The sequence below is a fragment of the Bacillus rossius genome, chromosome 14 (genome assembly GCF_032445375.1).
Source record: "Bacillus rossius redtenbacheri isolate Brsri chromosome 14, Brsri_v3, whole genome shotgun sequence".
NCBI classification, from domain to species: Eukaryota; Metazoa; Arthropoda; class Insecta; order Phasmatodea; family Bacillidae; genus Bacillus; species Bacillus rossius.
Genome location: NC_086341.1, coordinates 20,484,440 through 20,500,040, shown reverse-complemented (window position 1 = coordinate 20,500,040; position 15,601 = coordinate 20,484,440). Strand labels below are relative to the sequence as shown.

The following is a 15,601-nucleotide window of genomic DNA, read 5'->3' as shown; positions in this document are numbered from 1 at the left end:
CTATTGCCGAAATAAATTTTTCCCTGAATTGCTTCTGAACTTATTAAAACTTGTTTTTGGGTTTAATTATCACGTAAAGTAACGTGATATTTAATATAGGGAGGGCGGGCACGCGTCAATTTTAAATTCCCGCTTAAAACACCCATGTAAACATTGTAAATATATTTCACTTTAACATTAAAAACCTATCCTTCCTTTCAATACAACGACCATTCTTTTCCAGTTAACAGGAAATTTTACATAATTGTTACTGTGTGTGCACAGGGGTTCTTTAAAATTAATGTACATTATGATTCATTTTTATCACTTTCAAGAATCATTAACAAGTATAAAACGTTAACAAAAACTGTCTCAACGATTCATAGAATCATAGTACAGTATAACGCGCCATTCTTCCTCCAAGGATCACACACTTTAGTGCACGAAACTATCTAAACAATCGATTGCTGTCTCGCCCCTCTTCAAGACAATTAATTAGGAGTGTGCGGGAATAGGTTTTTGTACTGCGGGAAATTTTCGGGAAAAATAAATTATTCCCGCGGGAAACGGGACGGGATCAAGAAAAAAGAAAAGAAAGGGGTAAAAAAAAAAAATTCTAATATGAGAAGATGGCCATTTAAACGTTTCTTGCAAAGTTAGTTGTTGTTTTGCTGCTATTTCTTTTGTCTGGTTCACTTGCCCTTTTTTCAGCGGTGACTTCATATTTTTTAGCATCCTCAAATTCTTTTTTTATAGAGGGATGTTTATTGAGATGTCTTAGTAATCCAGACGTGCTACCATGCTTGCATCTCAAAAATTTTTCACACGAGACACACTTTGCCAGGGATTTACTGTCTGTCAGATGTTCAAAATACTTCCAAACACTTTTAGGTTTACAAGTAACAAGCTGATCGGTTGCGACCTCCATTATTTGTAGGCTGCTAGTTTGTTTTAATATACAACGGCATCGAAAATAGGAACAGATACTTTGCACAAGCCTTAATAACGTAACGTCAGCCGACAAAGCCCTCCAAACTAAACAGTAAACAACTATTTTTTTCTCCCAAAGCAAAATCATAGATATTTTGATACTCGTGAGCAGTGGTGTAAAACTACGTGATTTCATATTTTTCAAAGTGCCAATACAGTTCTCTACATCGCCACTGCTATCAAGTAATGCGAACGGTTACGCTTCGTTATGTAACGCACGTCTAGTATTTCTTATATCTTTGGCGAAAAGGTTTGATTGCGCATGTGTTTTGTTTGTGTCTAAGGACATACAGTGGTTTTAGGTTTAATATTCGATGGTGATGGCAATAACGTTATATAACTGACTATTCACTTATCTTGCAAATTTGTACCCTTGAAGAAATATATTTATGAACGCATACAATATTTAAGCTACTCCATGTACGTTTTTGACGTGACAACGTCTAATAAATCGATGAACGCCGGCTGCACGCACGAAAAAGTGTCCCACTACGGATGTCCCACTACGGATGTGTCCTATTTGCTCATTGTACGCATGCGTGGCATCTCTCTTCATGCTCATTGTAGGGCCTACGCATGCGTGGCATCTCTCTTCCACTCGATTGGAACGACCATCGATTTGACTTTTCAATCATATTTTTGTCGTTTGAATTATTAATATTATGTAATTTAACGATTGTCCACCGATTTTCAGCACAATCGGTACAGTTATTTAAAAGTAATGTTGAATATTCAAATACGTTTTGAACCAACAATGGTGTTTTACATTTACACATAATAATGCAAATACACCAATCCCTCACTTAGCACGACTAATTCGTTCCTAAAAATGTTCGTGTTAATCGAAATCGCGTATTCTGAAGCATTAGTCCCCATAAATATAAGGCTAAATTATTTAATGTGTTCCAAGATGTGTAGGGAAGTAATCTTTACATAATATAAATGCGTAGAATAATACTTGAAAATGCATATGTCATATCATTTATCTTTTTAAGCCTACCACCGAATACGTTAGATAAAGAAAACATGGCACAGTGTAACGGGAGATAAGTGGTAACATATTTACCGTCAGTGAGCAGGTTGGCTTGCCCGCCCAGGCGTGACCTTCAACACGCGCGTGCGTCTGTCTGCCTGCTGTTGCAAGCAGCTGGATCCTTTGTTATTACGTTTAAAACTTAACAAAATTAAAACACTTTTATGAAATTAAGAACCGGTTTTATATACCGTATATACTCGTGTATAGCGCGCCCTTTTTTCCCCTCAAGTAAAGGAAAAAAATAAGGATGCGCGCTATACATGGAAAAAAAAAGTTAGTGAGGGAGGCGGGGAGGGGTGGATGTCGTTAACTGCCGGGTGACGGGTGACGTTTCTGGCCAGCCCCCACACATACGCACAAGCAACAAGGCCTCTGTTTCACACACACACACGCACACGCGCGCGCAAGCTCGCACATCATGGTCGCTTGTTTATTTTTAGACCTCCCCCCTTTACAGAAAGCCAGCTCAGAAGCTAGTAAAAAGAGAGAGAGAGAAAAAGAGAATGTTGTCACCAGTTCCACCCCCCCCGGCACCTTCTTCGCTTCCTCCATTCCTCATCCCAGCAGCGACCGGTGAGTCATCTAGTTCTCCGCGCCAGCTTAGCAACGTAGCGCGGCACGCCTCCCTCCCTCCCTTCCAACCGCGTACCAGTTGTGACGATATAGCGCTTCATTATCTTCCGTTTACACAGCAGAGTTTATGTATTTTCCTGACGCATCACCACACATCAATTTAAATAATCAGGTACCACAAAATGTTAGTAAAATTTATTTATGGGGAAAAAAAAATTTCAATTTTTTTTCTTTGGAATTAGTTGCAAAAATCGTGGTGCGCGCTATACACGAGGGCGCGCTATACACAAGTAAATACGGTAACTTTAAAACACACAGCCATATGTAAACATTTAATTTGTTATGCACACCTCTTATAAAAGCGGCTATGTAAACAAATCAGTTAACAGATAAACAGATTTAGATTTTCCCTAGAGCACAAACATAACATTAAAATATGTACAATATGTACATATACAAAACATAAAAGTTAGTTAAATATTTTCTGGGGTGAAATTAACACTATCATCTTGCTTTTTTTTAAAAAACGTGTCCAATTTCATCTGCTTTGGTTTCTGTACGGTACGGCCTGGTCTGCAGCCGGGCATCAACGGTACGGCCTGGTCTGCGGCCGGGCATCAACAGTACGGCCCGGTGTTTGTTTATCTGCGTGCGCATCTCTTTCCCCTCGCATTCCAAACCACTATTCCCCCCTCAAATTCCATACCTGACGTCGCGTCGTTTCCGAGATTTTTTTTAGCCTGTGGCGATTTCGTGCTAACTGAAATTTAAAGACGTGCTATTCGAGACTAGGGCAGTAAAATTTACATCGTGCTAACTGAATTCGCATTAATTGAAGACGTGCTATGCGAGGGATTGGTGTACAACTGGGATCTTTTGCACAATGTTTTAAAAAATATTGTAACACATTATAAATAAGTTTGGTGTATTTGGGATGCGTATTTGTTATAAAAACGAAATAATATTATTCCCCTACCGTGAACAACATTTTTATAAATGTATATATAACATCTGAAACTAATAATCATCAAATATGGCCTCGTAGGTGAGCAATCAGCGGCGCTATCTTCTAATAGTAAGGTTGTCGGCTGAAATCCCGGCAGGTGCAAAATTTTTTTTGTACTTGTAAAAATAAATATGACGCACGTAACATTTCAAAAGTAATAAATATATTTGAATAATGAATGCAAATAAAAGTAAATTTATTAATTAAATTGTACATTTCATTTCACTCCTTTGTATCCATACAAAATAGTGATAATTCAATAAAAATGATTCAATTTTATTCATAAAAGTATGCAGAGGTAGATTTTATCATACAAAAGATAGAAAAATTTAAAAAAAATTCTTCCTCAAAGAATATAATATTTTTAATGCCTAAATGGTTTGGTTGCAAAAACCTATTACGGCTCAGTCTCAGGCCGATATGATATTTCCTTTTCTTTTGGATGAATCATTTCATCAATGTTTTGTTATGACGTCACGTTAAACTATCGTCCGTAAACCGACTTTACAGACAACCAATTTTTTTTTATATTCCAATTAGATATGTGTAAACGATTATCATAATTCACTTCACACCACAGCTGTTGCTACGATCTGCATACGTTTAAAAGATGGTTTGCGTTTAAATAGTACGGAAACCCTTCAAAAATGTACTAATCAATAAAAATATTGTTGTAAAAACAGTTTGAATTGATAGAAAACATTTTCACATGATTAGTAAACATTTGTAAATTTTTAAACAATTTCCCGAAAAATTCGGGAGTAATAAAATTGCCGCCCGGCATTTCGGGAAGCCTATTTTCCCGACTTTTTTCCCGAAGCATCGGGATCCCGCACACCCCTACCATTAATTGTTTTTAGCTGCGCCATCTTTGGGTTATTTGTAGAGCACGTTTTAAAAGTTTTAATTAACGCAGATACAAATGTTAAATAAAAATTATATTTTAACTTATATACGAAATAGAAAATCCAATAATGTTAATTTATGCAGGTTTAAGTTTTGAACTGTTTGGTGTCACAACATTGCCCACACGCTTTAATTGTGTTGCCATGAAGGTCGGAATGTCGCCTGGCACAGCCATACTCGCGACGTGCGTGACTGTTGCGGCGCTATTGTTATCTAAGGATGCAAGGTTTGTTTACGTTTGACGTGGCGCGAGGCAAACAATATTGTTGAATGAATATTTTAATCAGGCTGGATGGCCAAAAAGATAAAAAGAAACTCAGCCGTTCGCTTTAAAGGAAAATGTGGAAATTTTAAAAGAAGTTGACAAAGGCAGGAAAAATGCAGATGTGGCACGGTCGTTTGTTTGGTTCCCACTACACTGTCAACAATAATAAAAGATCGGGAAAAAATTATTAAACTGTCCGAACAGTCATCTTTATCTGCTGGTCGCAAGACTTCGCGTAGGAAATAACAAGGGAATTCTATCCCAATAAATTTACATATCTGCAAAATAGTTTAACCCATTTGTCATTTTGTGTTCGACAGATATAACTTTTGTATATGTAGGCCTAATATTTAAGCTACTGTATTAAGTTCAGTAATTTTTTTTAAATTCTTGTTGTTTTACAAATATTTGCTTCCAAGCTAATCGTCGGTCTAATTAGCAAACCTCGTAACTCCCTGAAGACAAATTTTACAAGAGAAGCAAAAAACTGAATAACTTTTTTGTTTGTACTAAATATGTGTTTAATTCATCACATAATAGTTAAAACACCCCCTGACGTTTGTCAATAAACTCTGTGTCAGTTTTTAATTATTAAACCTTTTTTTAATGGAGTTACGAGGTTTTACAATCATAAATTCAAACTAAATATGGAGATACGAGGTTTGATAAGATATAAATCTTCTTATTGGCATAAACTTAATATTGATATTAGAACAATTTTGAGATGAATAATTATAGCACCAAATTTATTTGTGTATTATAAAAAAGTATCTCTAACAATACAAGGGTTATTTCCGATATTGAACAGTAAGGACAGTATACAATACACAACAGCAATATTGTATAGTACATAAAATCAACAATAATGACTATGAATTCGTTTGAAAGAACATCAAGATAAAACTAGCTTTTAAATACTGATAAATGAGGCAATAAATATTGCTCCAGCAAATTGGGAAAAGAAAAAAAATTACCCCTCAGAAAATCACTGCTTCAGTTTTGAAAAGGAAGGCTATCATAAAATAAGTGATAGTCTGATTCCATAGTTGTTTTCAGGGACTGCAAATGGTCGTATTTAGATTTATTTATCTTCAGCCTCTTAGCGTACAGTGCTGGCAAACTATCAAATGGCTTAGCAGTAATGTTTTTTGCGAATAGGCAACTTCTTCCACTCTTCTGTGAAACCCAACTTGTAGGAAATAACCCCATCTGGAGTGTACTTCAAGGCTCTGATGTCGGTAACACATGGATCCCCAGCTATTCTGCTTGGTCTGATAGAGCTATACACTTGAGCATGATCAAATCTTAATAAAAAAAACTGTGAGTCAAATAATGAACTTCATATGGACTTGGATTTCTGTGTGCTTCCCTGCAAGTTGCGATGTAGTCAGCTGGAACATTAATCTTCTTGTTTTTCAGCTTATTTTCTATCTTCGAGTGCATGGAGTCTGCCTCCATTTGTTTGTGTCCGATCTCCAGAAATTTTTGCTCTATCGTTACACAATTTGTCACCGATATCTGTAAGAGTGCATTGGCGAGAGTCATATTTCTGTTCTGATAGCAGCAATCATCTCTATACAGTATCAATTTGTCGGCATCGTTCCTCAAATGTAGTTGCGAATTATTGTAGCAAACTCATTTGAACCAAGGCCCCTCTCAGTCTCGTTCCACAGATAACAGAAGCCATCTTTGGCTTTCAAATTGAAAACAGTAAAAGAAAACAATGGAAGTGCCAATATCGTAAAGAATGTATGATGTTCTACAAGGGGTACTCATGAGATCCATGCCGAAATCATTCTTGGCTCTTGACATTCTGAAATGAAGAATGGATAGCTAAATCGTATAAAATAGTTTAGACATTACCTCCAAAAACATTTTATATTATGGCCTGTATTACAAAAGTTTGAATAGTATAATTTATTGTAATAAGTGTTTTGTATGCATAAATAACCGATGGACAATAGTTAAAGTGTGAGATAATAATAAAATGTACCTGCTCCATATGTACAAACAATATCGAAACAACTAAAATAATATTTTAAAAACAATTAATAGACAGTGCAACAATAACACTGTGTTTTTTTTTACTAACAAAATGGAGTTACGAGGTATGCTAATATGCAGGAAATCGACAGCTGGAGATAAGAGGTTTTCTGAAAATAGGATTGTAGCCCATAGGGATTGTTTATTGTTATGATTTTTGGAATTGTAATAGAACACATAACTGAGTATATAGTAGTACCAAAAACCAATTTTTGACAAAAAGTGGAGTTACGAGGTTTGCTAATTAGACAGACGTAATGTAACATTTGATCCCCTACTACTTAATTTTTTAAAAATTAAAAATTCTACATTTTAAAGGTAAATACAGTGGAACCTCGTTACTACGAGAGCTGACAATGGCGGCAAAAATTCTCGTAACGAGTATTCGTTATAACCGAATATAAAAAATTAAAGTTAAGTTAGATTCTGGACCGTCGAAACATTCTTTAATTTCACACCGTAACTTGAAAATGGTTCACGATAGTGAAAAAACGTATTGAATTAAAGTTGTAGCAAATTAAATTACGAATAGAAAGTGTCTCAATGAAAATTGTTGTATCTACGACGGTTTTTGATTTAATCGAGAATGAAATGGCCTGATACAAAGATGGCGCCGTTCATTGTCAGGGAGGAAAGGTATGTGAAGCGGTGAAAAAAAAAAAATCTAAGGGAGAAAGGAAGGGTGTTGGCTGGTCTATTTTTAGATTTACCTCTCCTCTGTCAAGAGAAAGAGAGAGGGAGGGAAAGAGAGAGAGGGCATGTTGTTTGTCACCAGTCCTTCCTCCCCCTGACCAAGGCTTATACCTGCTAAGGACCCAGTCCGCCTGACGCCCGCTAAGCCACGCAGCTGCCTGTGTTAGGTGTTTTTCCTTTTTTGAATATGCCATTCAAATCACTCGTACTTATGAAAGGCCAACAAGGAGGCACTTCTAATAACCGGTTTAATTTAGTATGATTTACGTAGTCAAACTGACGGTGTATTATAAAACTGTCGTAACAATGAAGGTCTCGTATTATCCCATACTCTTAATAATGAGGTTCGACTGTATATAGATTTTCAGAATAAAGTACTTTCATTACTAAGTTTAAAAGTTAGGCTTTATTGATGTACTTTATAACGGGATTCTACTGTACAGTGAAGTGTCTTTAAGGGGTTTTAGGCCCCGCCATTGTAGTTTCTTCCATCTTTTTGCTTTTTAAATTAGTATATATAATATCTAAATCTAAATTTAAATTATATATAATATCATATAGGTATACAAATAGTACAAGTATATACATACATAAAGCTAAAACATTAATAATTACATGATAGAAATTGTACAGAACTACAAATGTTGAAAATAATATTTAGAAAAGAAAGAAAATTAATTTAAAAAAGGTTTTGATTGATAAGGTTTTTCCGGTGAAAAGTTCAATTTATATTGAGATATTCTGCGGTGAAGAAGTAACATTTTGAAGCAGAAAGTAAAAACACAGTGTTAAAATTGTTGAAGATTGTTTATTTTTTTTTAAGTTTGTGTGGTAGTTTATAGGATAATGTTTCTCCTCTAAAATGCACTGTAATAGAAGTGGTTGCAACATTAACTAATTTTATGTGTACATTTTGTGTTCTTTCTCTGCGAAAAAAGTAATAGTGTACCTTGAGCAGACTTTTGGAATAGTGGAACTGTTTTTGAACATTCATTATTTATTAGTTTGTGTTCGATTTTGCAGGTTGATGTGCAGTCAAGTGGTACAGACTGAGACTGAGTGGAAAATAAACAAACTGAAGTTCCTCCTCCACCTTGGTATGTTCAAAACAGAGAATTTTGGACACCAGCTTATTGGTAAGATATTACCACTGCAATTTCATTTACATTAATATAGATTGACATTGAGATGTTTTTAGTTGTGCAGTTGTACTTAATAGTCTGATGACTTTTTTTTTTAACTAAGAAACGTGCTTATATGCTTATTCTTTATTTATTTAGTTATTTTTATTTGTTTTTTTTACTTTTGTCATAGAGTTTTTGTCATTAGCATGGTTAAGAAAGTCCTCAGTCCTGATTCAATGAAAAAAAATTGACCTTTTCCCTTGTGATTTAGTTGTTCATTTTGTGAAGAAAATATTTTCTAGTACTTTTTCAAGTACGTTTATTTTAGATAAAAGTACTACAGTAGAGTCTTGTTTAACTGATCTTTGCTTATTCTACATTCCTAATTTTCGGTTGATTGTTATTTTTTTTGTTGTTATTTTTGGGAAAACATTTGTAATGTGTAAAATAAAATTGTTATGTAATTTGATGTTTAATAAGCTATTACTTTCCACCTCCCTATTATCCGACATTTTTGCTTATGAGGCGTTTTGTGGGTCCATTTATATAAGACCCTAGACCCTCTCTATTTGGTGATTATCTTTTAAACAAATTTTTAAGGTTTTATTTAATGATTTATCCACAATTTTTAGATTAGGTTGTCATTGTGTGCTAATTTTTTTCTATGGGTTTCAGAGACACTCAGGAACTGTTTCTTTAAGGTCATTGACCAGCCACCAAAATCAACTCTGCCTCGTTTGAACAGTGTGCGTAACATTTTATCCTCCGTAGTGAGTCACGCCAACAAATTACTGAAAAACAGCGGCGTGGACTCTCTGAGACATCCTTGGACGGAAAAGGTATCTTAGGGTCATTTCGGCTTACTTCACTCTGTACGTGTGAATGTGCAATTGTTTGAAAATTTGACCATGAGCTTGAATTATTAAGTGCATGCATTTTGATTGTTTTTAATTTTTATTTTTTGTTCATAATGACTTCAAATGAAATGGATACGGAACATACAAGTTTTTTTTTGGTTGCTAGTTGTTAACACTTTATTTGATGATGTTGGTTATAATTATTTCTGTTATGTTTCAATATGAATATCAAATTTTTTCCACAGGCAGCTATGTATTTATAGAAAATATTTAGACGTCTCATAATTCTCATGGCGCTTTTGGATGCTTATGCTTTATTTCACGATGATGTAACAATCGTGTGTGCACTTGTTTGCTGTAATTTCAGTTGGTAGATGTCTGCCTGTTAGAAATGCACAATTTAACTATAAAACCTTTGGTTTTCTGTAAGCACTCACAGGAAATGGATATGGTATACACAATATGGTTGTTTCAGTTGGTTATGTATTTTACGATTAACGGAATGCCCTTAGGATTCATGCGACGTGCAAACACAACCAATTGATGTTACAATTTGCACTTGAATGCTGCAGTGTGTCAGCCCTAGTTGTGGTTCTATTGGAGGGGTAATGGGGGCAATCGCTTCCCCATTTACCCCTCAACTACCCCTACAATTTATAATAACTGGAGATATCAGAAGTAATTTTAAATACATCATAAATATGTTAAAATAATCTAAAGGTCTATTACTTTTCATGCCTACCAACCAAACCCCTCGTATTATCCAATCTTTTCCTTCTACCCACCCCCAAATCCAAAAATCCAAATCGCCCCCCTCAAAATGCCCACGAGAGCAGCCCTGAGAGTTCATCGTCGTTGCAGGTGCACGAATCATGGAAGGCGATGATCAAAGTGGTCAAGAAAATGAAGCCCGGGAAAGAGGAGTCAGATTCACCGGTCATCCCAGTGTTCCACACAATGTTCTTGCATATGGGACTGCAGTTGTTCGTGAAGCCAGACAATACAATAGAAGCATTACAGGTAGCCAACTATTGAAAGATTCTACTGAAGTGTGTGTTTTGTATCTGTAACTGTACAAGGTATTGTAATTATAATGTCTCTTTGTATTTTTGATTTTGAATTTAATGAATGTTTGGTCAGGAACTAGTTAGGGGACATGACTTCATGGTGGATTACAATTTAAAGGAAGAGAATTGTAATACCCCATATGTAGAGGTCCATAAAATTTGTTTTATTTTTTATCACTTTTTGATTTTAGGTTGGGCATTTCAGTTTTATTTCGCTGTTATAATTTTGTGTGGTTTCATCTCCTAAAAAAAAAAATACTGATGTATATAAACTTCACATACTTAGTTAAACATAATATGTAAAAAAACAAAACCTTAACTTAAACAAATAACTCCGAAAATTTTAGGTGCGCACGTAGATTGAAAATAAAGATGTCACCATAAAATGTAATGAAATCTTTGGGTATGCTCCGAAAAGGTAATCACGCAGCACCCATGTTTGGTGAGTATATGTCTATGGTGGAAAGAGATATTGATTGTTTATGAATGGCTCTGAGAAAGTTGGCAGTTAATCATTATTCAGTAGTTGGTAAACTAGTTTTCAGAATGAAAATAATGCAGTGGTGGTAGTTTTACTTTAATCATCAATTTTATTGATTTAACGGTTTTTTTATTACTTAGTATGAAATGTACAGTCAAAGAAAATGTTTAATTTAGCGAGGAAAATTAGTATTTTTTCTTTCTAGATAAACAAATGCTAGGGTGCTTCATCAACTATTGTAGCATAAATACGGGAGACTTGTTTTTAGGTAGGCTAGAAAACCTTGGGTATGTAGGTATAGTGTGATAACATTCAATTTGGCAAATTATTTATATTTATTATGGTTAACATGGGCTTTACTGTTGAATTACTGGTGAAAAATTAATTTTACTTTGTTTGACTGTGCTATTGTTTAAAATAAATTGTGTATTATTTATGGGTAGGTACATCTACTAAACACACAAGAACGTGCAGATTTATTTCAGTTGATCAGATAGTGTCCGTGACATGCTTGATTATAAATAGTTCATTGCAAAAAATACATTTATCGTTATTAGGGATCCCGAAGAATGCTGAACCCCAAATTTTTACAAAAAACTATAAAATTGGGTGGGTATTAAATTTTTTTGCAAAATTTAAACATTTTTGTGGAAACAAAGTTTGGCATGAATTCAGCTGTTTGCACAAGTTAATCAAAGCCATTTCACTTTAATGTCATAGATTTGTAACACAGGAAACAAATTTCAATAACAAGAGTATTGTTTTATCATGAACGTCGTATTTTTGCACTACAGTGCCAATCAATATTATTTATGAACGCCTCAAATTTAGTATTTTGCTCTTTGTGCTGTGTGTACAACACGAAGTTATACATTTTGTAGCTTCACATCCGGTTATTTAGTTTAAAAGCAGGGTGGCTTTGTTTTAGAAGTGGACGGGATCCCGAAACTCAGTATAAATTTGGGAATGTTATGTTGTGTGATTTAAATTTGTTGTTTTTATTAAAAATGCTCATAATTTTTTAGGGATGTGCGAAAGTGACTTCATCCACACGAAATGAAAGTGAAAGAAAATTTATCAAGTTTCACGAAAGTGAAACGAAAATGAATTTTTCTATGAGATAAATATATTCTTAACGAAAGTTAAGCGAAATTTTTTAATTAACAAAGAAAAAAGTGCCCCAAAATTTGCTCTTCAGTAATAAATTCTATTACATAAATCATTTTGGTGCCTTTTGATGTATTTATAAATATTACTATTTAATATGACGCGTGCCCGCCCTCCCTATATTAAATATCACGTTACTTTACGTGATAATTAAACCCAAAACGAGTTTTAATAAGTTCAGAAGCAATTCAGGGAAAAATGTTTCGGCAATAGGCCTACTCACGTAATATGCGGCGACGAATCTGTGCGACGTCGTAGGTTATAAACAAAGCGACGAACAATAGAATAATTCATTAAAGCAACCAACCAACTTCGCCCTTTATTTTTCACGTCGCTATAACCACACATATTAATGTACTGCAGAATATAATAGTAAATATGGACGAGTTATGTATACAAATGTATATTTTTCTTTCGCCACAGCTAAACATGTACATTGTGACGCCATCTTGTGAACGGCGATCTACCAACTGTATTTATATTTTATAAAAGTATAAATTTAACTAATTAAATTGTGAAAGAAAGTTTAAATACTTTTTAATACATAAGATTGAATATATATGTATGTACATATAATTATTTATGCCATATTTATATTTTCTTTTAATTATTAATATCTAGTTTATACTTCCACCACCAGGGCAGGGAAATTTCAGCGAGATTCATGCGCGCGCATCTCATCCCTTCCAAAGAGGAGTCAGTTCGCCCCTCCCTTCATTTCTTCGTTCCCGCGCATTTCTCCCTATATAAAGGCGAGGTCATCCACCTGAAAGTCAGTTGATCGGCCCGACGGCCAGTGAGGCTGGATTCCGCCCATTGGCCATAGGACTTCTGCTGCTCGCACCCCTCCTTCGCGAGTTAGGCCATCCGAGGACCTATCTCGGCCTAGGGAATTTGTCTCTCCCCCCCCCCCCCTTTCTGGACGATAGGGTGTACCGTGTATAAATTCTGTGTATGTTGTAAAAGCCGATGCAGGCAACAAATTGAACTGTTTCGACAATTCAGGTCAATAAAAGTTCCGTGGAAAATACCGACATTATTTTCAATCAATAGTTTAGTCCCTGTCTCTCACCCCACTAGCTATTCGCCTTCACCAGCCAACTGCAAATCCTGCCGCAATACCAGCAGTTGGACCTTCTCCACCCGGATACCTGGCTCTCACCCAAGAGAGACATCGGTGCGAGGAGGACCACAACAAATATAATCAACATCCGCCCTAGACCACACAACACAGACCCATGTCACTTGTAAATTTCAAGAATCAATCCAGATCTTTCAGCGTACAGACTATTTTCTTTACAGTCGTAATGTCGCAGTCTATCTATGATAATATATTTATCACGTGCATGGTACTGATAAAAAAACACGTGAATACTGCGGAACGGCCGCCATCTTGCACCACTGTCACACATGGCTAGCTCAGGAAGCTGTAGACCAGGCAAGGGACATGGTCAAAACAAAACATAACAAATGGTTGCTGCCAAGTGCAGACCTGCCAACTCTCACGATTTTGGTGTGAGGCTCACGATTTTAAGGTCCATCTCACGCCCTCACGCCAAAATAGTGTTTCCTCACGATTTTTTGGGGCCCCAAAATTTTGTTTGTAAAAGTTACAAAATAAGTTTTACGAAAGCTTACAGTAACGAGTTTCCATCAATACTCGAGTCACATAAAGGAAGCAATTTTGCGTTTTGTAGCGTGTCCCGTGCTGATTTTTCTATCTCGCATAGTGGAAGAGGAGACATTGTGAAACATGTCGCTACAAAAAAACAACTAACACGTGAAGTGTATTGCTTCCAATAAAAAAAAATAATTTTGCTGTGAACAGTGATAATAGTGTTACACGAGCAGAATGTTATTTTACATCTTTTTTAGTTGCGGCCCTGCATGATTACTACACGACAGCGCTAAATTATGTTCAACTAAATTAAATCTGCAACTTATAATTTGTTTAAATAAATTTTGAAGCAGAGACCATGTAACATATTATGTACAGGTATGTCACTTAAATTTAAAGATTCTCATTTGTTGTTTTTTATATCTAACCTGTATTTATGGGCCTGAAAATTTGTATCGTGGACCTCATGATTTTTTAAATTTGAATGTTGGCAGGTCTGCAAGTGGTCATTACATGCAGTGACTTGTTGACCTTTTTGTCTAATTGGCTGTATATTATGAGGATTATATATGCCAAACAGAGTATGTAAAATTTAAATAAAGCATACGACAATGTTTTTGTTTGGCTGTGCGTGAATAAAAGTAGGTACGTTCTTTGTTTATGTGTATACGGTAAATACTTAATAGTGTACTAACAGTTCTGGAATGTATGTTTTACGAATATAGTACCTACACTACTGTTTGAAAGCAAATGAATCAGGTAATTTTTCAAATATTGCATGATTTTGTTTTGATACCTAGGCCTACTGTAATCACGGTTGAATTTTGTTTACTTTATCTGCCATGTTTGTTCAAATTATGATTTTACCGTATTTTCATTAACGTGAGTTTTTTTCCATCACCACGTAAATTAATCTTAATGGAAATCTTTTTTATAATTAATGTCTTTATATGATTTGCATATGTTATTACATTATTAGTAATAACAAGCATATCATATAAAGACATTACAGTAGAATCTCAGTGCTAAGTACTTACAGGGACCTCAAGTTTTTGTACTTAGTACTGAAACATGCATACATATCTTTACAAAGAGAAAAAAATATATTAAAAAAAATAGCTACAGGAGAGCCGCAATGCCATATGTATTCGCAACTGCGACTTGCTTTTTTCCCCTTGTCTAGTTCTCTGAGTATATCCACTTTTTCCTTAAGCGTGAATTGCTTTCGTTTCTTTTTATCTCCAGGATCATTCATATTGTAGCACAAATACAATGCGGTGTCTAAATAACGTAACCTGAAAATAAACTCAACAACAACAACAATAACAATCCCGGCACAGACATCAAACAGTATTTTTAGCGTAGCGTAACACTTTTGTCTAAATAATTAATACTTCTCTCAAACCTCCGTCTTTCGATGTATCGAATGGTGTTGAGTTGCTCACGTCGCATACTATGTACGGTATAATCTATGGTAGTGCGCGCAACTGTTTGTTAACTTTGTTTTGAGAATTTAGAGGTTAGAAAATTCGTTGCGGTGGTATTTGTGTATCTTTGTTCTACTACATTAATCATTTAGCTGGAAATTTATTTACCAGTTTAAGTAAATTTTGGTGTAGTAATGCCACGCTACTAGTAGAATTTATACGTTATAGTGAAAATATGATACTTTAAACTGAAACCGTTTTGCATGGCGAAGATACGATTTTTAGCGGGACTTAAAAAAAATTCGTTAAAGTGATATATACGTTATAATAAGGTACGTTATTGTACCGGTATTCTACTGTACATTTTTA

General features: G+C 35.1%; 1 protein-coding gene across 1 annotated transcript in view; it reads left to right on the top strand.

Annotated features, from left to right (window-relative positions):
- LOC134538702 (myb-binding protein 1A) overlaps positions 1-15,601 on the top strand; it is a 96,383-nt gene that overhangs the window by 27,308 nt on the left and 53,474 nt on the right. Inside the window, exons 8-10 of the mRNA XM_063380139.1 lie at positions 8,515-8,627; positions 9,291-9,454; positions 10,334-10,492. Of these exons, the coding sequence (XP_063236209.1) occupies positions 8,515-8,627; positions 9,291-9,454; positions 10,334-10,492 (436 nt within the window). The remainder of the gene's footprint in view (positions 1-8,514; positions 8,628-9,290; positions 9,455-10,333; positions 10,493-15,601) is intronic.